The following is a 24,143-nucleotide window of genomic DNA, read 5'->3' as shown; positions in this document are numbered from 1 at the left end:
TCTGCTTTTAGAGCCTGTTCTGAGCCGGAGACAGACCCCTGCTGCCTGGCTCACAGTCTCTAGAACTCTCCCCCACGTGGCTGGCTGGGCTTGCCCTGCAGGTGTCCACCACTTGCCCGATCGCCGTGTCCAGGGGCAGAGACAGGGTGGGACCCCAGGGCTCACGGTCCACTTGGTGGGAGAGCCGGTGGGGATGTGGGTGAGCAGCGGCCGATGTGCGTTTGCGGCCGACCCGCACGCCGGGGTGCAGGCTCTGGGGTCAGACCGTCTCTCTCCCGGCCGAGCGGAGCAACGGGGGCCCCCGAGCTCCGGCCTCCTGCTCTTCGCCCACTTCCTGCGTCCCTGCAGGACAGACCAGCCGCTGCTCCCAACAGAGACACGTGGCCGGCCTTGTGCACGGGCCGCTGGGGCGCGATTCCCCTGTGTGCATGCGCTGACAGCAGGTCCTCGGGCTGCGGCGTGCTCGGCACGCGCTGTCAGTGAGCTGGAGAGGACCGGACGTGTCCCCCGACCACGGTAGCCCGTCAGGAAGTGACCGTCCTCCCCCTGCCCGCCTCACCACACGTGTGCTGAGCGGCAGGGACTGTCCGCTTGAACACCCCTTTCAATGCGCTCAGCATGGCCAGAGGGAGTATCTCTTCCCAGAGAGAAGGTAATAATTACAGACGACAGGGCAAAAATAGTGCCCTTTTATACAGACCAACGCTGGTTCGTTCAGTGGGACTCGTCAACGGGAGCCGCAGGGCGGGAGGGGGTGTTCGAGGGCGCCGTCACTGCCCGCGTAGCGGCTGCTCATCACAGACCGGCGTCCTCTGTGGTGAAGTCCGGGCCGCCCGCCTCCCGGAGGAGCTGTCTCCCGGCACCCGGAAGGGGACAAGCGGACAGAACGTCCCCTGGTGCACGGATCGAGGGGGACACGGCCTCACGCAGGGGGACCGAGTGTCCCGGGAACCGCCCGCCCCTGCATCTCCGGTCGGCACGCCGCAGAGGTCCGTCCAGACGGGGCCCTGGCCGGTGCCTCCTGGGGCCGCTCACTCGGGCTCCTCGGCCAGGTGGATCAGCATCTGCTTCCTCTCACCGAAAGCCCGGATGCGCAGCAGCGCCGCGTGCGTGAGCGCCACCACCTTGCCCCACTGGTTCCTCCCGAGGCCGCTCTGCACCTCCAGGTTCTCCGTGAACTGCAGCACCGCCTTCAGGAACCTGCTCAAAACAGGCATCGCTGTCTTTATTCCTCGACAACGTGACAACGACCGAGTGCTCCCTCTTCCTCTGAAGCTGCGAGTTCGAGAAGGAAGGGTGCACGCGGGGGGGACGGAGGACACAAGTCACGTGGGGCCAGGCCCTGCGGAGGCGCCGCTGTCACCCGCAAGGCGGGTGGGACCCAGGGATCCCGCGCACCCTGCCTCTCGGGTCCAGACATGCCCTCGGGTCCCGGCTGGGCGTGCGTGCACGCTGAGCCTCTGCTTCCTGCGTGGTGGGGAATGGCCCTCCACACCCCGAGAGACCGTGTCCGCCCTGCCCGTCAGCTCTCACCCTCCTGGCAGGGGGTCCCCTCGTCCTGGGGGACCCCCACTTGGAGACAGCACATGGTCTCACTGCGTGTTTCATTAACAATCCTACCAACTGCCCACAGAGGGCGCTCTCTGGCGGGAGTGGGGCCCCTAGGTTTTCTGAGCTCCGCTCACAGCTCCCCCGAAGTTCCCTCCGAGTCTGAAGTCCTCGGACGAGCTCTAACCGAGAAGCTGAAAGAGTAACGTGACGACTGCCCACAGGCTCTTCTGTGAAGGGAGCGGTTCCCGCCGGAGAGGGACTTTCAGTCAAGGGGCGGCGTGTCACCCAAGCCACCCTGTGTGGGGGAGTCGCCGGCACCGTGCAGGGGTGGCCAGGGTGCCGCCCGCCGTCCCACCGTGCACAGGACGGCCTGTGAGCTGCCTGCTCCCCGAGGAGCTCAGGGCCAGAGAAACTCGGCGGCCTGGGGGGCGAGTGGTGGGCCGCCCCCTGACACCAACCTGGCGCCACACCATTGCCTGTGAGACATGTCACACGGCAGGGGGGGCGTCCTGCTCTCAGACCCCAGACCTGGGCCCCTGCCGAGTGGGCTTCCCACGTGGGGGATGTTCGCCGTGAAGAGCAGATTTGGTTTTGACCTCTGACCCTGACTCGGGGTGTCTGCACGTTGCTCAAAACAGCGGAGGTGCCGGCTCCCCTTCGGGAGAGATCGCTGGACGCGGCCAGGGCGCCCAGAGCGTCCTCCGGTGGGCTGCCGTAACTTTCCGGGAAGACGGTGTCCAGGTGAGGCCCCCGACGGCTCACAGGCCCCGTGAGATCCACGAAAAAAGGGCAGGGCCGAGCGGGCTGTGGGGTTCTCCTTTACCCTCCCCCGGGGACGCCCTGCCCTTGTTTTCAGGGAGAGGCAGGGAGAAGGCAGCGCGGACTGGCTGCCTCCCGTATGCGCCCGGAACGGGATACCCTGCGTGTGCCTGGGCCAGGGATCCAACCTGCAGCCCGGGCACGCGCCCCAACTGGGACTTGAACCCACAGCCCCCGGGTTACAGGACGCTCCAACCAACTGAGCCACACCGGCCAGGGCAGGCCGTGGGGTTTTAGAACATCACCGGAGAAAATAACCCGTGGGAGTAGAGACCATTCGGCTGGACACGGGGTTTTCCTCCCGTGGGCAGGATGCACGCACCTGAGGTACTGCTGGTGCTCCCGGGCCGACTGCCTGTGGACCCGCTGGATGCTGAGCAGCTCCAGGGCGACGAGCAGCAGCAGCAGGGCGAGCACGGGGGACAGCAGCTTGGTGCTGGAAGTGCACAAAGAAGTTACAGTTTGTTAGATGAGATGGCTTTCAGTTTCACGGAGAAAACAGTGTTGCACCTGGCCAGCCCTTGCGTCCAGAGTCCCGAAATCCAAGCTTTTCCAAAGAGCCTTCCGTGTCCGCCGCTGTCGCCCGAGCACCGCAGCGGGAATGCCCGTGCTGTGCGGGGAAGCCCCGCTGCCCGCCGGCGTCACCCTGCCCGCCCCGCGTCCCTCTCAGGCTGCCCACGCCTCCGCCCCAGTCCGAGCCAGAGGCCCCTGCCCTCCCGAGGCTGGCACTGCCCCCCGGGACACCGTGCCGGGGCCCCGGGCCCCCGCGTGCCCCTCTCCCTCTGCACCTGTCAGCGTCTTTCTCACAACCCGACAGGCGGTGGGGCACACGGAAGACCCGGAAGCGGCTTCCGCGCGGAGCGGGCCCCACGCCTCCGCGGCCCCGAGAGGCTCTAATGGAAGTGAGAAGACGCCCGTCTTCCCCGAGACGCGGGCAGAGGCTCCAAACCAGCCTGTCGGGGGAGGAAGTGACGTCACGAGCACCCCCTGCAAACTGCCGGGCAGTGTGACTCGGCTGCGCGTTCCAGACGCAACGCAGAAGCGAGCAACCTCACAGACACACTCAATTCAAGGCCACGGGCGTCTGTCCGGGGCAGTGACGTCCCGAGGGGGCGGCGCCTTCTCAGGCCGCCCACACGCGTGAGAAGCCTCGCGGCCCGCACACCCGGGCAACCTGCCGTGACGTCTGCGCTCCGAGCACTTACTTGGGCCTAAATGACGGCCGGGTTAAAGCACGTCCTGTAACTTCCTCCGGAAGCGAGAGCCAGGCCCGCACCCCAGCGCGACTCCTGCCCCCGCGGGGCCCCCCCATACCCGCTCACCTGCTGCGCATGCGCACGAAGTTCCGCCGCTGCCGGGAGCGCAGCGTCTTCTCCGCCCACTGCCGCTGCCGCTGCTCCAGGGAGGCGGCCACCTGCAGGGCCACCCGCGCGCAGCAGGAGCCGATGCTGCGGAGCAGGGTCAGCACCTCCAGCGCGGCTCTGGGCCAGAACAGGGTGGGGAGGCGGATGCCGCAGAGTCCAGAGAGCGGCTGGGGCCACCTGCTGGTCAGAGCGGGACGCTGGTGGTCGCGCCACGGCCACTGCCTGGGGCCGCCACGCCCGGACCTGCAGCTGGACCAGATCCAGGAGCGTGGCCAGCTCGCGCCTGCTCTGGGTCCCTGGCGCACCGGTAATCACGGCATGGGCGCGGTCTGCGCGGGCTTGACCGTGGTGGGCGGTCGCCAGGCAGACCGGCGCCGGCACAGGGACCCCAGGCTCGTCTGTAACTCCTCTCAGGGAGCGACAGCGAACGCCGATGCCGCCAACACGCCCGTCAAACGTGCAGCGGCGAGAACAGCCGAGTCTGCGGCCCCGACCCGGTCGCCCACTTTCCAACGGTTTCAGGTCGGCACTCACTTCTCCACGGGGACGCCCTCCAAGTCCCTGGAAACAATATGATTCCCGGGGACGTGGCCGTACAGTTCACCCATGATTTCTACAATCAGAGAGCTGCAGGCGTGCACTTCAGAATTCTCCTCCAATCTGAAACAGAGAAAATACATGTACACGACAGTTACGAAGATGCCCATTAGCGCCCATGCAAATTAATACAGGGTCCGGCACAAGTAACGCCCCTCTTCTACCCCAAACCTTTTAGTCCACAGTCACAAGCACGTCTTTCTGTAACGAAACATCACACTCAGGCACACCATGTGACGTCGTGTAGGTGACACATCCGGATCACAACTGTAAGTCATCGCACCCTTGTGCTCACCCGACCGACCACGCTCAGCAGGCCCTGCCCCCGCCGGCCCCGTGTCCACGTGACTGGGTCACTGAGCAAAGCACTTCGCCTGCAGCATGGCTCTCTCAAGTGCGACCTGAGGAGCCGGCGGTGGGGCCGGCAGCGCACAGCGTGCTGGGGGCGGAGACTCTGCCGTGGACTCTTCGACCCCAAGTTTCTCCCTGCCCTGCTGCTCTCCTGGGAGCCTCGCCCCCGTGACTGCCACCCCCACCCCTGTCCTGTGTGCTTCCTGCAGGTGTTCTCCATCCCCTCCCCTTCCCGCCAGCACCGCGGCCTCACCGTCCCTGCAGGGGTGTTTCCCCACCCGCGGCCTCGCGGAGACCGCCCAACAACGACCTGGAGGTCCACACCTCGCAGGGCGGGGCTCACCTGGCTGCTTCCCTCCCGGCTTCTTCCTCGGGCAAAGGCGGCAGGGGCCAGTCCCGGACGCACTTCTCACAGCTCAGCACCTGAGGGGGAAAGGGCTCCGTGCTTTTGAAGGTTTTTGGTGGAGTTCCGGAAAACGCTTTCACATTGTCACAGATGCTGCGGTCTCTCTGGAAACGCGTCTGAGTCGCTGTGACAGGCCCCACACTCGGGAACCAGGCCACGGCTGAGGTGTCAGTCACCCACCGTCTCTGGGTAGGAAGCGCAGGGGGAGTCATGTCCGGAAGTTCCCCGACGCCCCCGCGGTCAGGCCCGGAGGCGAGTCCCACCCCAACCAGGGCTGGACGCCAGGCCGCTGGGGGGCACTGCTCCCCAGCGAAGCCAGAGAGGCCATGGCCAGCGCTAGGTTCCCCCTGAGATGGACGCAGCCCCACAGCCCACCTCAAACGTCGCACGCACGGAAGGGCAGGGGAGTTAGGGGGCTGCTGTCGGCACCACTGAACGTGGGGACTTGCGAGGCGGCCGCACACAGCGAGCCGTCACCTCGAAGAGAAGAGGGTGCGAGAGCGCCTGCTGAACGGGCAGCACGCACCAGGCAGCTCAGCGAGAGCGACTGGAGAGCGCGGCGGCCGGGATACCCCCGTGGGGGCGGGGAGGGGGCAGGAAGCAGCAGCCGCAGCAACAGAGCTGGCGGTGGGGCGGAAGGACGAAGCCTCCGTCCTGAAGCTGCTGCTGCTCCTCCTCCTGGGACACTCCTCCTTGGAGACAGCGTCCTCTCCCTCCCGGTCTCTCTGACCTGGGTGCCCTCAGGCCGGTGTGCTGGGGGGGGGGGGCGGGGGATGGACCGGAGGTCTTGGAAGCGCAGACTCTCCCAGGCTGAGAGCAACAACCAGTGCGCCGCCCTGAGACCCAGACACGGCCCACAGCCAAACCCCTCGCACCACACGGGCGGCGAGCTCATCTCTGCGCGCCCACCGCGGAGAGGCCCTTCTCCCTGGTGTCCCTGCACGTCAGCGGTCGCCAGGCCTGGGCTTTGTGGGGCGCCCCTCCCCTCGTCAGATCAGATGGCCAGGGCAGATGACCCCGGGCCTCTGCGCCGATTCCACAGCGTCATCCCTGCACGGTGCAGCCTCCCTGGTGAACTCTGCCCCGGGGGCCACCTGCATGCCCTGCACTACGCAGAGTAAAGCACGACCTAAGCCAGCATCGAGACTGGAGCCGTCAGGCAGGAGTGCTTGTGAGTAAACAGGTAACGTACAAGTCAGCAAGAGCTGGTGAGAAAACGCGACATTCTTCGTCACCGACAAGCAGCTGGTCCGGGGTTAACGATAACAGTAAGAGCAGCCCGCCGGGGCACTGTCCCCAGTCCCCCACTCAGGGCAGGAGCCACCCAAGGAAACACACGCCACCCTCGCTTCAGCTGCTGCACGCGGGACCCGCAGCTCAGACAGACCGAGCGCCGGGGCCGACTCTATGCGCCTGAGCCGGCTCGCGAGGCCAGGGACTGCGTGCCACGCCACGGCGAGGAAGCCAGATCCGCCGTCCCCAGAGCCGCTGAGACGAGGCCGCCCGAGCCCTTCAGCCTGCGCAGCGGGGACGGGCACACGCCCTCCGCTGAGCGGCCACCGCGCTGCACGGCCACGTCCGTACCTGCTTCCTGAGCAGAGCCGCGGGGTGGAAGCGGGAGCTGTAGCCTTCGGCGAGGCGGACCAGCGACTGCACCACCGCTCTCTCCTGGTGGGGAGGGAACAGACACGCGTCACTGCAGTTCTGGTCGGGCTTCTCGTCTCCCCGAGTGTCTTCTGCCGCGTAGGAGTCCCATTTCCCGTCACTTCCCGTCATTTCCCATCATTCCCCTTCACGGGGGCCCACTCGGCTGGGGCAAAGCAACATTCTTCTTTACAGAAGGTGGGGGGGGGGCAGCAGTCCCACCACAACCAATAAAGAGACTTTAAACGAAGCCACGAACAGTGGTAAACAGGCCACACCCACTCTCATCCACAGTGTGAGATGACTAGGAATAAATGAGAAAAAGATTCTAAACATTGGGGAAATTGAACAGATCCTCCTAAAGACAGAATTAAATGTTAAAAAGTCAGTGCAACCACAAGAATTACGTAGCTCTGAAGGCGTAACTGCTGGACACATGAGCCCCGGAGAGAGTGAAAGCACCATCAGGTGTGGCTGGCACCACCGTGAGCCGAGAGCCCGCGGCAGCCGAGCGGGGGCTGGAAACGAGGAGTCACCGGCGGTGGCAGTGGGCGGGGTCAGCAGCCGTCCTGCGTGTGAGCGGTGGGCGCCGTGGCCCTCAGACCTATGACAAGGGGCTACACACTCCCCCCCAAGTCCCTGAGGGCACACGGCGGTGGGGGAGGGGGGCCCTGAGACGAGGTCACCAGATGCAGAAGGTGCCCTTGGGGTCCCTGTCCCGGGGGCATCCAGGACCCTTGGCAGGAAGGCCAGCGACGGCAGCCGAGAGCCAGGCCCCGGGGTGACACCTGGCGGCCCCTGAGCCGAGTCCTATCTGCCTGCGGTGCTGAGGACAGGGTGAGCGGGCCAGCCCAAGGCCGCTGCTGGTGTTCCAGGGCTGTTGGAGTGGTCTCCTGGAGGAGGGGCACAGGCTGGGACATCTTTGTCCACTTGAGGGCAGAACGTGGGAGGTGGAGGAGTGGAGATAGGAGAGCCCTGGGCTGGGCAGCGGCAGAGGAGCCTGCGGGGCAGCACGCTGTCCCCTGTCCTGAGTGGGCCACCGGGCGCCTCTTCCTGCCTGTTCTCCCCCAGGTTCCTACCACTCCCACTCCCACCCCCACCGCAGCAGTTGTTTCTGTCTCGTCGGAGCTGCTAACCGGCGTTAACAATACTTACCGTACTTACCACCTGAGAAGATGAAAGTATCAGTGACATTGTGACCTGAATTACTTATTTTACTACAATGAAAAATGAGTTTTCCGGTAGACACCAATATGGTACCCCACCAATACAACAGACACCCGTAAAAACTTCCATTCTACTCAGGGAACCCTGCTTCGTACTCTGGGTCTTGGGTTTGCAACTTCCCACGCAAATGTGTTCTTAAGAAAGGGGTTCAGGCCCTGGCTGGCATAGCTCAGTGGATTGAGCGCGGGCTGCGAACCAAAGCATCGCAGGTTCGATTCCCAGTCAGGGCACATGCCTGGCTTGCAGGCCACGGCCCCCAGCAACCGCACGTTGATGTTTCTCTCTCTCTTTCTCCCTCCCTTCCCTCTCTAAAAATAAATACATAAATAGAAATAAATAAAAATAAAAAAAAAGAAAGGGGTTCAGTTGTTTCAGATTAGACCAGCGCTGGCTGACTTGGTGCAGAGCCCACACCTAACTAGTTCAAACCCGTCTGTCCCCACGGAGGCATGCTGCCCGCCGTACAATTAAGGTGATGGACAGTGAATTACATTAACAACAAGCTCCACCTCTCCAAGCCGAGCGACAGCGACCTGCTCTCTCCTGGACACGGTACCTTGAACTCCGACGCGATGTCGTCGTCCACGAACCTCAGCAGCAGCACCACGGAGAATGACAGCAGCTGGGCTGCCACCCCCTTGGGGAAGTCGGGCACGCTGACCTCACCGTGGCTCAGGTGGTCTCTGACGCGAGGGCCCTCCTGGTGGTTCAGGAAGTCCCAGAGGAACTCCTTCCGGAAAGCAGAGAGAGAAATCCCGCTGTGAGTGGTCTCAGCAGAGGGGGAGGGGGTGGCAAGGCCCCCACCTGACACAGCCAAGGAGCAGAGCACAGACTGGAGGCCAGCCCCAGAGAGGCTCAGCTCATGGCCACCTGGCTGCAAAGAGCCAGCTGAACTCTCCTTGGAACCCTCTCCTTGCTGCACCCCGCTGTCCCAGGCAGGGCTCCCCCGGGAACACCTGTCCTCGCTGCACCCCGCTGTCCCAGGCAGGGCTCCCCCAGGAACCCCTCTCCTCGCTGCACCCCGCCACCGGGGGCCAGACTGGGAAGGAGACTGAGGAGGGGCCTGGTGCCTCAGCACGAACACAGAGCTGCGTGGGTGGGTCTGGTGCTCAGTGAAACTCACCCTTTCTTTTCTTCTTTTTAATTTTTACTTATTGACTTGAGAGAGAGGAAGGGCGTGGGGAGCAAGAAAGGGAGGGGAGGAGGGGAGGAGAGGGAAAGAGAAGAGGCACCGGTGTGTTGCTCGACCCTCCTGGGCTCATTGGCTGACTCTCGCACCCGTAACCTTGGTGTACGGGGACGACGCTCTGACCAGCTGAGCTGCTGGACCTGGGAGCACCGCACCCCCTTCCGTCACCACCTCTGGCAAGGCACAGAGCTGCTGTGCCTGCGTCTGGGAGTCAGCTCTCCAAGGCAATGGAGGAACCAGGAACCGACACTGCCACCCCCTATCCAGGCTGTGCCCCCGAGCAAACACAGCCCCTGCTTCCATCTCCTCACCACCCCCCAGGGGCCCTCCTTTCATCTCTGACGCCCGACAAAGACAGCTGCCTCTCTCTGAACAGCCCACGCCCTGGGCCTGTCCTGCGGGTTCGAGGGGAGAGGGGCCAGCACTGCTGACCCAGGAAACCGCCGAGCACAGAGGAGTCCCAGGTGCAAGACGGAGCAGGGAGCTGGACAAGGAGCTCACCACCCTCGTTTCCCGACGGCGGGAATGGGCACCCAACCCACATGCGGCTCTGCGTCACCCAGCAGCACTGCGGCCCAGAGCCCGGCCGGGTTGAACGCCGCTTTGGGGACGTGCTCATCACTCACACCCAGGCGAGAGCAGGAGACCGGAGCAGTCTGATACTCTACCATCGCAGGCTCTCCGAGGAGCAGAGGAAGCTGGTTGAGTTCGCCGCAATTCAGGTGCTTTGCCAGGATCTGAAACACCACACACGAACAAATTCAGAACTTCCGGATGGTTCCGTGAGCCCCATGCAACCAGACGAAACAAGGGCGGTCACACAGGACGCCGCCACCAGTTCAGGGGAGGTCCTCTCGACCTGTTTGGTGACCTGAAGTGCACGCATGTCCTTAATTGTGCGGGCATGTCTGCACACATGTGCTCATGTGTGTTTACATGTACTCACGTGTACATGTGCACAAGGATCCATGTATTATATGCACATTTACAGGTACATGTGCATATTTGTGTACATTTGTATGCATATCTGTACATGCGTTCATATGTATGTGTTGGTGCATGTGTTTATATGTGTGCACATGTATTTATGTGTTCTTGCACCTGTGTGTATTGGTGTGTGTGTATTAGCATGTATACATGTGTAAGTGTGCCCAGTATCTTCCAGTTACCTGCTGACCACACAGCACACAGACTGCGGAAGCCTGCACGCCCGCTCCCGCACAGGCCTGGCTGTGCCACCCAGTCCAGCCCCCCAGCACCAAATATACTCTCACTGACAGCGAACCATGCACCTGACGGAACAGACTGCAGGTGAGCACGCGACCTTCTTAACCCCCTGCGACCTCTTTCCTGAGGACCCACTGACTACCCTGAGGCAGCGCGGCTGGAATGCCTGAGTCCCTGCAGAGACCCCTCCTCGCTGGCTCCTGCAGGCTGACTCCAGGTGCCTCGCAGGGCGGCACAAACAAAAGCCTTTACACTACGCAGCTCTGCGAGTGCCAAGAGGTGTTTTCAGTGACGATGCTCCCTTCAGAACCCCATCCCCGAGACGTGCAGACTGAGTGTGTCAGTGCACGCCGTGCTCCTGCAGCAGCAGATGCCGTGCGTTTCATGTGCAAGACAAGGGAGCGCCACCCTCCGCCCTGCCGTGTCCGCCTCTGAGCAGTGATCACAGCACGCAGCGTTGGCGTCTGCTGGCGACTTCCAGCGCTGCCCTCCGAAAACTGCAGGAGCTGGGCTGACCACACCGGGGCTCGACTGGCCTGAAAACTACTCTCTGCAGTGACTTCCGTCTCTCTGACTATCGGTGCCGCCCTGCAGGCTCGGGAGTTACGGTCAATCCCTAATTTTGGGTTTGTTTGAAGATGCCCTATAACTTAGGAGCTTACTTACTTCGTCAAAGGTGGTGTAAAGAGCTGTTGACTTTGGAAAAGGAAAGAAAAAAAACAATTAATGCAAAATACAAGCAGGACGGTACTATTCAAAGCAGGAAAAAATGCTCCTACATGGCAACAATCATGAAACCTCCTTTTGAAAATAAACCTCCGTCCGCAGCACTTTGGGACGAGTGTCTGGACCCAGCACGCACGCGGCACTTAGGGACGGAGAATGTCGCAGGCCTGGCGCGGCCCGCGGCCCGCCCCCGCTTCTCGTGCTGCTCAGGCGCCCTCGCAGCAGCGTCCTGCAGCAGCACAGACCACCGCTCACACAGACCGAGCCCCGCGGGGGCCGGGCTGTGCTGGAAGCCAGGACACCTGGGTGCCTTCCCCAGCCCTTCCTGCTGTCTGTCATCAGTGGAGAGTCCAGACGCCGGCGCCAGCACCCTCAGCGTCCCGGTCCCCGCTCCGACCTCCAGCGGCTCGGGTCCCTCCGCACCACGGGGCGTGGGCGGTGCCCGGGGAGCTCGGGAAGGCATCACGGGATGAAATCAGTACCCTGTGGGAGCCGGCTGCCACGGAGCGTTCTCACTTGTGCTCCGTGGTGCGTTGTCAGCCGAACACGACCGGGTGCCTTCAGCACTCCTCACGGTGCGGGTGACTCGGGGGCCTGGGCCTCGGCTCCCGGACCCGGTCAGTTCTGAACGTCCCGCGGCCTGCGGAGCCCGCCGAGCACGCGGAGCACGCCCGCGCAGAGGCGGGGCTTCTCGCAGAGGCGGGGCTTCTCGTTTGCCCGCGGCAGCTGCGCGCACCGACTTCCCTCTTCCGCTCGTTCGTGCGTGGCAGGACCGCCTTCGCGCTCACCCCCCGCTGCAGAAACCTCTCAGAAGCTGAAGTCCCACCACCCTCGTGCCCTCCACGGAGCTCACGCGGACCCGCCGCCGTGACAGGCTCTCAGGGAAGGCAGCAGCGTCCGCCTGCACGTCCTAGTTTTACAAAGCGTGTTCACGTGTGCATCGCCGCCTCGCAGATGAACCGACGCTGAGCTCACTCTGCACAGGAGAAGCCTCGGTGGACGCTCGAGCTATTCCTCGGAAGTCACACCGTCTGCGGACACAGTCACGCGGTTTGTCTGCGCAGTCGGATGGCACGCAACCCGACGGGCTCCTGTTGCACGGCCACGCGGGGACGGTTCCCCTCCCGCAGCGTCAGCTCCCAGCGGGCTGCGCTGTGCCTGCCGGGTGCCGGCCCTTTCTGCTGGAAGCTTCACCACACCGACTTGGCACAGCCTGCGGGACCGGCTCTGGGCGTCGGCCCCGGGGGGCGGTGTGAGCGCCCCCGCCCCGCCCTCCGGGCACCGGAGAGCGCACAGACGGCCACGCCAAAGCACGTCCGATGAAGCAGGAGGAGGAGCACCTGTGCAGACGGCGCTCTGGGCGGCCTCAGTCACGGCCTCACAGGGTCGGGGGTGACCAGTGAGGCGAGCCACGTGGTTCTGGAAAGAGTGGGGAGCGGGAATGCACCGGAGAAATCTGGGGGACAAGCTGAGAGAGCCCGGGCTGGACGCCGAGACCCCCCCCCACGCCAGTCAAAAGCGCAGACCCTGTGTGCGAGGCCCTGGGCGCCTCTGGGGTTCCCGAGCAGGCGGGACACAGATGACGCAGGCACGTCCGTCAGTCAGACGACGGGCAGTGGCCGCGCGGGAACGGGCGCAGGAGGGGGGGCGCCATGAAGACTGGCTGGGAGGCCAGCTCACGCCAGGCTGCAGCGTCAGGAGACAAGGCACAGAGCACGCCCTGAGCAGCGTCGATGGGCGGGGCCGATGGGCACGTGAGTTGCGCCGATGGGCGGGGCCGATGGGCACGTGAGCGGCGTCAGTGGGCGGGGCCGACGGGCACGTGAGCGGCGTCAGTGGGCGGGGCCGACGGGCTGCTCGGGAGACCAAGCGGCCGCCAGGGGGAGTGCAGATGAAAGCACGGGAGAGCAGTCGTGTCTGGGGCCAGAGCGACGGAGAAGATGAGGGACAAGAGGGTATTTGTGGAGACACAACAAGCCTCTTTGAAGTAAAGTCAGTTTGAGACGCTGGGCAAAACCCACGCGAACGAACATTCTCAGCAGACGGGCCCTCGGGGGGCGGAGGGCCACGGCCGGGAGTTCCTGGGACTCTCGCCGCGGCGTCCGCGGCACCGACAGCCCTCGCTGCTGGGGCTTTCGTCTGCATCGGGCCCAGGAGTTGTCTCGCTGGCGCTCCCGCCGCGAGGACCGCTTTAGCGTGGCCGTGGGCGGCTCCCAAGGAGCAAGTGCAGAGACCGGACAGGACGGGGGACGGGACTCGGAGGGACGTCAACGCCAAGGGGCACGAAGGGGAAGACGAGCCGGCGACAGAAGTGAGGAGCGGAGGCGGGGCGGGGGCTGCTGCTCGTCCTGCACCACGGGGGCCCCTTTCCTCACCCGCGGGCTCCCCGACAGCCACCCAGAAACAGGGGCAGCTCCGTTTTGACCCAAAGGAAGCAGCTCCCTTAACGAGGGGTGTGCAGTGGACCTCGGACCGCCCCGTGGGGCGACAGCGAGGTGCCAACAGTTACGGCCACAGAGAGAGAACACGGGTTACGAGTGTTACGACGCGACTGAGTTTGGAGGGCGGCTTGGGAATGTTGCAGAACCACCAGAAACAGCCGTAGATACCCTATGCAAACACAAACCCTATGCAATCACGACAAGAGGAAGCGACAAAAACACGGAAGCTCGTAGCTAAGAAGCTCGTCTGATGCCGACACAGACACGCCGTTCAGAGCGACCCTCGCGCGCGCGCACCTCGGCCGTCAGCAGTCTCCTCGGGCACCTGTTGACGGCGGCGAACACGCTCCGGAGGCCGGCCTCCAGCTGTGTCAGCAGCAACGCGGCACAGTCGGCGAACCTGCGGAAGGGAAGGGAAGGAGCACCGCGCACCCTGCGCGCCCTGGCCGCACCGCCTCAGCCCCGGCGTCCCGCGGACTCGCCACTGTGTGTCCCGGGCAAGGCGGGGAGGGGGGTTCTTTGCTACAGTGACGCAGGACACAGAAGGGGCGTCACAGTCTCGCCAGACCGGCGGCTGTAAAACTTCCCAGGGTTTCGATGTAAGATGGGCCTTTTTGGGGGGCCTCAGTAGTGAAGATGTCATCCAAGTCGGCTTGATTTGTCTCCTGTCTAAACCCCCTCAAGCCCAGGACTTTGGTGGTCCTCCAGGTCGACACACGGCTGCATCAGCAGACGTGACGTGAGGGGCCGCCGACCTCCCAAGGGCCGTGCACATGCTCGCCCGCCAGGGGCCACGAGGGCTGCAGCCCTGGCTTCCTCTCGGTTTCCCAGTGTGCTGACACTGGGCACAGAAGAATTCAGAATGTTTTAAAAAGCTGATTCTAGAAAGGAACTGTCCTCATTGACTGCACCACAGCACCGACCACATGATGCCACGACCTTGTCGTCACCACACACAGGTGTTTCCTTCACGAGTGGCCCCGCTCCCCAGCCAGCCAGCCCTGACCAGTCAGGGGCCCACAGCGACAAGAGCCGGGGCGGAGGGTTTGGGGAAGGGCCCGCCCCCAGGGTTTGCTCACCACCGTGCGACACCACCTCTCTGTTACCTGTGGGACTTGAACTTCATTAACGCGAGTTCCCAATACGGCAACATGATTTTTAACACGAACGGGGATTTCTTCGTCACTTCCTCCAACACTGAGAGCGTCTCATCAGTGACATCTGCAAGGCAGCAGTGACTCAGAGGACTGTCACTGACCTGCTGAAGATCCGCACACTCAGGGAGTGAGGCCAGTGAGTTCCTCGCCTCACGGAGGTGGCCTGCGGCCCCAGGACCCCGCACCGGCCCAGGGCGAGGAAGACCACCCCGAACCAAGCTGCCGCTGCAGGCGACGCAGGGGCTAGAGGGTGGCAGATGTGGGCGGCTGTACCTCCTCAGTGACTCTGGCTAAAGCATTCTGCCAGAGGACTTCAAGGCTGACCAGCTGACCACACTGACCGAGAACATGCACTTTCAGAAGACACAGGAGCTGAGAGTGAACGCTGAGACAAACCACAAACTTTGGGTGCCTGTGCCCTGTCAACGCAGGTTCATCCTCGGTGACTAACGCCCCGGCCCGGGGGGGAGGCTGAGAATACAACAGCTGGGGAGGTCAGGGGTGTTTGGGAAATCTCTGTACCTCCCCCTCACTTTTGTTGTAAGCTTAAAACTTTCAACAAAGTGTTGAAGATAAATATGTTATTGGCAGTCCAGGCCATGAGAAGGGTCCACGGCACACACAGGCGGAGACTGTGAGGGCAGCAGGAGTCATACTGTCCCTTCCCCGAGCCTCACTAGCGGCCACCAACGTGGAGAAGAGGAGCTTGGGGCAAACCAGAGTCGAACTGCTCTTTCAGAGTTCTGGTCGCTCACCTGCACAGTTCAGTGAGCTGCTGGGTCTCGGGAAAGAAAGAGAAGGGGCAGCAGACCTCAGTGTTGCCGGCGCTCTCAGCACAGAACCGCAAGCACAAAGCACGAGCGTGAGTGGCAAAGAGCGAGTACATGGTGAAATGGTCTGAAGCCACGTGCACGTGGGTCCACGTGAGGGACAACCAGACCCACCACTCACACTCGCAAGGACCCACAGACGCCCCAACAGCCTGGGCCTCGGCCGGAAGACGGTGGGCCGAATTCCACCTACAGAGCTCAAGTCTGGGTCCACCCAACGGCTCACGGACATGTGTGTGGAGTCACACTTGGGGCGGTGCCGAACTCGGAACTTGCCAGGGAAAGCAAGCAAGTCCTCGGACTCCGTGAGAGTGAGGAGGGGCCGAGGGGCCGCCGTGCGCCCGGTCTGCTCAAGGTACGTCGTCAGCAGCTGGCCCAGTCCAGCCGTCAGCAGCACCATTGTTGAACAGTACCTGGTGGGAAACGCCAGAAACCTGCTACGAAGATGAATCAGTCACGCGTATGAGAAGCTTCACTTTTAAGGGAAGCTCAAACCTGAGAAAGCAGAGTGAAGCGGTGCCACGTTGGTGGGAGGAAGAGACTCTCAGACGCCCGAGAGCTGAAACCTTGGTGTTGCCCACCCCTGCCAGGCAGCTGGCCCGCGTCCATGCCCCACCCCACCCCTTCCCCCGGCTGAGCTGCCCCGGGGAGGGGGCCGCCAGCCCAGCAGGACTGTCAGCACAGTGGGGGGCCCCCGCTGGGAGCGTTCAGACCCGCCTTCAGCTTTGTCGTCAAGGTCCTGTCTCAGGACTCCCCCCCTTCCTTAAGACACCCGTTTCCGGGTCGTGAAAGCACAGACTGACAGACGCCCGGGGAGAGCAGCTCTCTGGCAGTGACCTACTTGGCAGGCACTTCCCACGGCGACGCGAAGCCGTGCCACAGGACGTTGCGCAGGTTGAGGCCGCTCGGAGAGCCCACGAAGACGGTCAGCACATGCATCTGGGCAGGGAGGGAAGCCGGCTAAGGTAAGGTCAGGTAAGGTAAGTCACCATTCAGATGCCGAATAAAAAAAGATTCTCCTTCTTCCTCAGAAGGAGCAGAACCAGGAGCAGCGTGCCTGGTGTCATCACAAGCCATCACAGAAGCAACGAGGCGCCGCCACCGTTCCCTGAGCGGTTATCTGTCCCCCACTGGCCCTCGGAACAGCCCCTGGGCCGCACCGGGGTCCCACGCGCAGGCGGGAGGAGCTCGGAGAAGCGGCCCTGAGGGTGGGCTGCGATCTGTGCCGAGGCTGCTGGGCCTCGGACGAGCCTGGCGTCTCGAGAAGATGACACCGACCATCACCCAGCACGGAAACACCCCGGGGGCAGCGGGCACTTGAGCAGTGGGACAGGAAGGGCCCGTTGGAGAGGCTGAGCCGCTGAGACGCCGGCCGGCCGCCCGCACTTGAAGCCCCGGGGTCACCTCCACCTGCCAAGTGACGACACACCCAGGACAGGGACCCTGCGTGAGGGACAGCCACGAACTCGCGTTTGTGTCCACGGTGGCCTCTGGGCGTGCAGCACGCACTCCGAAGGGACTGGGAAGACAGGAGCGTCCCAGACTCAGCCCAGCGCCAGGTCACGGGGGAAGAGCTGTGCTCCCAGGGCCTGGCAGAGGAAGGAGGCTGTCTCCGAGCCCCAGACAGGGGCCCTCCACTCCTGCCGCCCCAGGTGGAAGGAGGCCAGGGCACGGACCTCGTGGAGAGGCTTCCGTGCCGTCAGAGGACTTCACAGCAGCTGCCCCGCGCCGCCCCAAGGCGGCTTACACGTGTGACCTTGACCCTTTAATGTCAATCATCAGGGACTCTGACAACAGAAGTAATCTAATGTTGTTGGCTTCAATGCAACGTCAAGCTTATTGAAGTGTTTGCACCACCTGAGTGAGCAGAGACAGGTCTTTGGGGGACGCTGCTGCCGGCCGATGAGGGCGGAGCTGCCAGCGGAAGAGGGTGGAGCTGCCGGCCAACGAGGGCGGAGCCGGAGGGCCTGGCCGGAGCTGTGGGACTCGGTGCTTGTCCCCCGAGTCCCCCTGACAGTGGACACTCGCGTCTCACCTTCGTTCGTCCCACACTCTCCACGAAAAATAAAAAATAAAACAACACAAAAGGGATCCTCAAGATGACAAGGGGCGAGAAGCCCCGAAAAGCCTGGGAAGCTTTCCAGAACCCCGAAATAACGTGTCGCGTCTGCACGACACCACTCAGCTGTGGCACACGCCTTCTGGCCATGCAGCCTCCCGTTCCTGCTGACGGGGCCCAGACTGCCTTCCCCTCGACCTGCCCCTTCCTGGGCCCTCCCGGTCAGCCTCAGCCTCGGGCGGTGCGGACCGTGGGCCGGCCAGAAGGCTCTGGCGCGGTGCAGAGCTCTGCACTCTGTCCGCCACAGATCCATAGGGTTGCAACGGGCATCATCTCGTGTTAAGAATACTGACATACCAGAATACAATTGTAATGTCTTCGAGGAGGGAGAATCCTGTTCCAGAACAAGTCAGTGTTACAACCATGACATGTAAGTAACGAAAGCGATGGACGTACAGAGGCTCATGCCCCTGGCCGAGGCCGTCACACCGCTCAGCTGAACGTCCAGGCTCAGGATGGCAGGGGGTGTGCCTCCTGGCTTCAGGAGCAGCCATCTTCAAAGGAGAGGTGGGAACAGGTATGCTGGAAACACTGGTGTAACTCACTCCCCCCATCATCGGTATCTGTTTTTGAGGAACGAGAGGGCAGCTACCTGAACTGTCCCACGTCCCACCTGCCCCGCGAGCTGAGGGCGAGTAAGCTTACCACGGGCTTCCCAAAGACTTCGGCGAGCTCCTCCGACGCCAGCAGGTCTCGCAAGAGAAAGGGGCATTCCTTCCCAATCAGTAGAAACACCTGTGATCCCAACAACACCCACATGACAACCGCATCACAATCAGCCAAGTGATGTCTGGAAAAAAGTGACTCACCTAGCACGTTTGTGCAAACGGGGAGAGGGCGACAAGGACCCGTGTGCTCATCTCACAATCGCTCGAAAGACACTAAAGCCCGTGCCAGGTGAGCGCAGGTTGTGGGGGAATGACAGTTAAAACCGGGGCGTCTGAGGGTGAGTGCGGCGCAGGCGACCCCCACCCAGACCCTCCGAGGGCCCAGACTTGGGGCTCTCACACGCACGTACGTCGCCCAGGGCCCGCTCCAGGCAGGATGTCAGCTTCATCAAGCTCAGGGAGATGGCAGGAGCCTGCCGGCTCACCAGGGCATCCCAGATCTCTGGAAATAACTGTTCAGAATAAGAGACATGTTAGAATTCACTGGCCGAATAAGGAATGTTTCTCAAAGTGACAAGACTATTCATAAAACTCAAACCTCTAAAGATTTTGATTGTCATATTTTAATGACTTTCTTGGTATGGGCCAACATTTTCTACATAAATATGACAACATCTAAATAATGAAAACTTACTATCTAAGGAATTCTTTGAAAGTTCTTTATTTAAATGTTTATTGAAAACAATAAATGTGGCATAACTATAAACTGAAAAGCCAAATACTTTGACCTAAACCTTATTTCCCATTTTGACTAGTTCCTAAGGACAGAGAAACGCAAGGCAGCTGTCACTCACGGGCGCCACCGCAGGGGGAGAGGCAGTGACCCTTCCACACTAAACCAGGACCTGGAAGGGGTGGTCCTTCCTCACTGAATCACAGCTCAGGAGATTTGCAGCCTGACCCATTAGGGTTTCTGCCGCACCGCGGTGTTTAGAGTTTCCCAGTGCGATGGCAGGTGTGCGCCTACCCACCAACCAACCGAGATGAGAGGGGGCCCCGAATGGCCGCTCTGTCCACGTCACCGTGAACCAGGCCACATCCCTTCTCCAGGCTCCGGGCCCCACTGTCTCTCTGTCCAGCCTTTCTTTTCTCTGCAAAGGCCCACCAGACTTCTGTCCCAGAACCTGCGCCCACCGACCAAGCCCCTCCTGACACCGCGCCCCCACACCACCCTTGGTCGAAGGGCTTGCTTCTCAGCTCAGGCTTGGAGGTGCTGCAGGATGGCTCCCGTTTCCCTCCCCAGCCTCTTGGCTTCTTCATGGTCGGGGGAGGCACCTCGAGGAGGCCCCTTTAAAATGAGCAAGTAATACAGGTTTCTAAGAGGGACTGCAAAGGCGGACCTGTGGGGAATGTGTCCACTGGAGCCAGGGTGCGTACTGAATCCCGAACTGCGCCTTGGTCAGGGATAGCAGGTGTGAGTGGACGGCCTCACAGACGGGCCCCAGCAGCCTCACGCTTTCCCGGAAATCCAGACCCTGGGCTTCAGGGGAGAGGAAACAGGTTAGTGTCACAGCCCAAGTGGGGAGGAGCGTGTCAGGGTCATCGACCAAACAGTGCTCTAATTACAGAATTTCCACCCCATCAACAACCGTTTATAAGTGAACTACAAAAAAGATACACCTACATTGGAAATAAGTGCTCAACTGATGATAAAAGAAAAATATGCTATCAGCAGAGAGTTTGGAAAATACAGAAAGGTTCACACAAGAGAAAAAATATTTTCTTCACTTTCTTTACCTGTATATACGTTTTTACAAAATCAGGTTCATACTGTATATGTAATATTTTAACATGAATTTTACTTAACATTATTAGACTGCGAAATTTCCAATGACCTTAGTTACTTTAGAACATATTTATAATATGAGCTTTTTTAGTAAGTTTGGGGCTGAATGCCCAGATGGTTCATGATCAGAAAACAGAATTGAATTCTCCGCTGAATTCTCCTCCCTGGAGCTGCTGCTGTTACTAATCCCTTGTGTGTATTTATAAATATTTGTGCATATAAAAGCAAATGCAAATGTATGATCCTCCTTTTTTTCTCTTAGCAACGTGGCTCGGAGATGCCGATGCCAGAAAGCTGGGCCCTCATCCTTCTTCTCTTCTGCCTAATACTCCTCTGAAATGGTCGTGGTTTTCTTCACTGATCCCTGCCGCCTGACGTCTGGCTGTCTCTAGCGCTTCTGTCTTCCTGGTGGTTACAAACAATGTGGTGAGGAGAAGCCTTGCACACCCACGCTTTCCTATCTGTAAGTGTGCCAGTCTTACAAATTCCTGTGACAGACCTGCTGGCCTAAGCACATTCACCTGTCAATCCTAGAACTATTGTTAAATGTCCAGAGCAACTCCCCGCTCCAAAGAATGCATAAAAATGGGTGGAGGAGACGTAAAACAGCTGTGTAGTATGTCACTGGTCATTCACTCCTAATCCACGACTGGTGTTTTTTCCCCTTTTCCACCCGGACTGCGGGCCTGGAGCTGAGGCCCGAGCCCCCTGCAGCCCGCTGACCCTCGCCACCTCCTGACCTCTCCCGCACGAGGTCTCCTCAGCCCAGCGTGCCGGAACTCTCCGGCGCCTCTCCGGCCTCACACCCCTCTTCTCGCCCAACTCCTTCCCTGTCTCGAGTTAGACCAGTTTAATACCATCCTCTGACCAAACAGGGTAATCGCCAGAAGGGGTGTCTCACACGTCAAGCCATTCCAAACAGATAGCACAGACAGAGGTCTGGGGTGCAGAGCCGGGGCAGACCTGGTCCCGCGTCAGCCACGCACGCTGTGATCGTCCCCCAGCACACTTCCCCATCCTGAGTGACGATGCTGTCGATGTCGCGGTTTTCTCTGAGTTCAAAGCCGAGTGTGCAGATCATATCATACACCGAGGGCGAGAGACAGGTGGTGACAGCATCCTCTAGTGCAATCTGAAATAGAGAACATAAAAGATGCTGCTTCATAGGAGTAAAAACAGAGGAGCACTAATTATCCATTTAACACGAGAATATTCTATTATAAGTACAGAATATATTCAGGTATGATTACTGTTAATACTGCGGATCTTACAAGAACTGTATGTTAAAACATTGTGATTAAATAGTAATCCAAGATCCCTGGCTGATGTGGCTCAGTGGATTGAGCACCGGCCTGTGAACCAAAGGGTCATGGGTTCAATTCCCAGTCAGGACACAGGCCTAGGATGTGGGCCAGGTCCCCAGTAGGGGGTGCGTGAGAGGCAACCACACATAGATGTTTCTGTCCCTCCCTTCCACCTTCCTTCCCCCTCTCTAAAAATAAACAAATAAAATCTTTTAAAAAATAAATAGCAATGAAAGATAACTTATGTATTTTCAAATAAATGTTTAACATTTAAATTTTATTAGTCATAATATTTGTTAAGCATGAGTTTACAAACATTCAAGTGTTTTATAGATAGTGCACTATTCCCTTCAGCGCTCCTTTCTATCCCAAAGTTATAAAAATAAGCAATTTTTTTAAAATGGGGAAAGGAAAAGCAGAGAATCAAGCATAATGAACTAAAATGGAGAAAGCAGCCACCCACACTGCTTCTCCACGAAGGGTCCCCATAACCATCCTACATCCCACCGAGGTCACCTGGGCCTTCACATGCTGGGTCAGGTTGTGAGGTGTCACCTCTAATGGTCACGAAGCCCCGGGGGCTCCCTAAGCTGGCAGCTGGCCAGTTTAAGTCCCCGCCCTGCTCATTACCTCCCTGCCGCCCTTCCTATCCTCTGGAAGGTTCACTTTCCTTCTTCCCTCCCTCCCTCCCTCCCTCCCTCCCTCTCCCTCTCTCCCCCTCTCAGCACCAGTGCAATGCCTGCAGGCCCAGCAGCTGTGCAGCTGCCCCAGACAGCTGCATGAGTCACTCCAGGTTCTCTCTGACTCAGCAGAGCACTGCGGGTGGCCAGTGTAAGACAGCCGGGGGCATGGAACTTGCTCCTGCAGCCTGGGGACTTCTGTCCACTTTCTGGTCTCTGCTGTCACCCCCCTACACCAGCAGCTGAGTGCTCTGCAGGTTCCCAACCCATGCAAACCTGGCATCACCCTCATCCCACCAAACCCTCGAGTCCAGTGTGTCCCCTCAACAGTCGCTTCCAGATGGCTGAGCAGCTCAACCTTAGAGACCTGAGTTTCAGCTGTGAGGGACCCTCCTCTTCAGGTCTAAGTTGGAACCCGCCCCCCTTTCCCGTGGCTCCCTGGTGCTGGGGGAAGCACTGCTTCCTGCGGTGCCACCACCGGGTTTGGAGAGATCTCCTCTTATCCTTATCCAGTTAACTTTATTTTTAAAGATTTTGTTTATTTATTTTTAGACAGAGGGGAAGGGAGGAAGAAAGGGAGAGAAACATTGATGTGTGGTTGCCTCTCATGTGCCCCCCGCTCCAGGGACCTGGCTGCAACTCAGGCATGGGTCCTGACTGGGAATTGAACCATTGACTCCTTGGTTTGCAGGCCAGCGCTGAATCCACTGAGCAACACCAGCCAGGGCCAGTTAACTTCTTAGTTCAAAAACGAGTGTGGTTTGTCTCCTGACTGATACAGAAACATAATACTCTAGGGTTACTTTCACATCAAAAGGGACTCTGCATTTTTAAAAAGCATGCAAACTCTAAAGGAATGAGTTGCGCTTCTTCGAATCAACAAATATTAGGTGCTGCAATACTTAAAACTATCAGTTGGGACAGATGCCCTGTCCTGTGCAACAGTGACAATCACGGCTCTTCCCCACTGGACACACAGCCCAGCATGGTCGAGTGTGTACAGGCGCTTGCACCAGCTTTGACCCGTGCTCCTTTGGGACTTCGAAGTTTCGATCAGAGCAGCACGGGGCTGTGCAGACATCCTATGTCAGACCAGAAAGGCTTAAATTTTAACTCATTCTCAGAATTTTTGTATCTCTTGCCTTGAAAAAGTTACCTCTTGCTCAGAACGTGTCTGAGCCTCAATTTAACTGCAAAGGGGTGCAAAAATATTATCCCCTTCCAGCACTGCAGTCGTTAGAGACACTTGAAGAGCACCCAGCACGTAGTGCTGACTAGTAGACACAGCTGAAGCTGACGATGGATGTCTGACATGTAGCTGAGTGAAGGGAAATAAAATCCTTATTTCGTGGCAACAGCACAGAATCCCATCTACTGCCAACAAGGTCCTTGTGACTAAGTATTTTGTGCCCTAATTGGCCTAAAAAGGTAAGAAATGACTTTATTGTGCAAGTGTGAGCCACAGAGGCCATTTCACGACGCAAGACTGCCCACATTGCTTGGTGTACGACACAGATGGCCGCGGTGGGAAGCAGCAGCAGGTGACCGGAGTCGCCCGCTGGCCCTGGCTCTCGGCGAAGAGCCCCAGGTTCCCGTAACCTCCAGGCTGTGCAGGCGTCCGAGCACCGGCGCCCTGCCCCCGCACGGCCCTTACACGGGGGACCCAAGGGGGAGTCGATCCGGGCCCGGGACAGACTGGGGTTGGGGCTGAGCTCTGGGGTTGGGGCAGGAGCCCGCCCTCAGGCTGGTCGCCGACGAAGGGGCGGGACGCGGCCGACCAGCCTCCGCCGCGGCTCCCGAGGGCGTCGCTTACGGCTGGATCCCGGCGGCAGTCACTGCTGCGCGCCGCGCCGAGGCCCACCCGCTAGAGGTGCGCAAAGGGAACGCGGGGGAACTGCCCCTACCCGTTCTACCTCCATGACTTCCGGCTCCCAGCCGCCGGCGCCGCGAGATGACGTGCGCTCCGCCCCGCCTCCTCCGGGCCGCACTTCCGGCTGGCGCGGCGCCTGCGCGAAGCCTGCGTTCTCGCGGGAGGCGGCCTCGCCGTTCGTGGGCGG

General features: G+C 60.5%; 1 protein-coding gene across 4 annotated transcripts; it reads right to left on the bottom strand.

Moving 5' to 3' along the window:
- Nucleotides 1–412: 412 nt before the first annotated feature.
- On the bottom strand, nt 413–24,043 carry ERMARD (ER membrane associated RNA degradation). 4 transcript variants are annotated; one of them, XM_045844216.1, is made up of 18 exons: nt 24,000–24,043; nt 21,066–21,234; nt 19,657–19,796; nt 18,667–18,768; nt 18,294–18,383; nt 16,371–16,468; nt 15,806–15,942; nt 14,649–14,763; nt 13,840–13,942; nt 11,042–11,071; nt 9,817–9,885; nt 8,516–8,689; nt 6,673–6,756; nt 5,026–5,105; nt 4,269–4,394; nt 3,693–3,914; nt 2,693–2,806; nt 413–1,200 (listed from the first exon to the last, which is right to left on the bottom strand). In XM_045844216.1, the coding sequence occupies exons 1-18, from the start codon at nt 24,003–24,005 to the stop codon at nt 1,032–1,034; spliced, it is 2,028 nt and encodes a 675-aa protein (XP_045700172.1). In that variant the 5' UTR covers nt 24,006–24,043; the 3' UTR covers nt 413–1,031. The 4 variants fall into 4 exon arrangements, with proteins under 4 accessions (XP_045700172.1, XP_045700170.1, XP_045700173.1 ...); XM_045844214.1 differs by having other exon boundaries at nt 23,991–24,041; XM_045844215.1 differs by having other exon boundaries at nt 416–1,200; nt 3,693–3,911; nt 23,991–24,041.
- Between the last annotated feature and the right edge of the window lie 100 nt (nt 24,044–24,143).

This window comes from Phyllostomus hastatus, unplaced genomic scaffold, assembly GCF_019186645.2.
Source record: "Phyllostomus hastatus isolate PE091 unplaced genomic scaffold, TTU_PhHast_1.1 phas_contig_40, whole genome shotgun sequence".
In the NCBI taxonomy this organism is placed as follows: Eukaryota; Metazoa; Chordata; class Mammalia; order Chiroptera; family Phyllostomidae; genus Phyllostomus; species Phyllostomus hastatus.
Note: the sequence above shows the minus strand (reverse complement) of the source record. Positions and strands in the feature narration are given on the sequence as shown.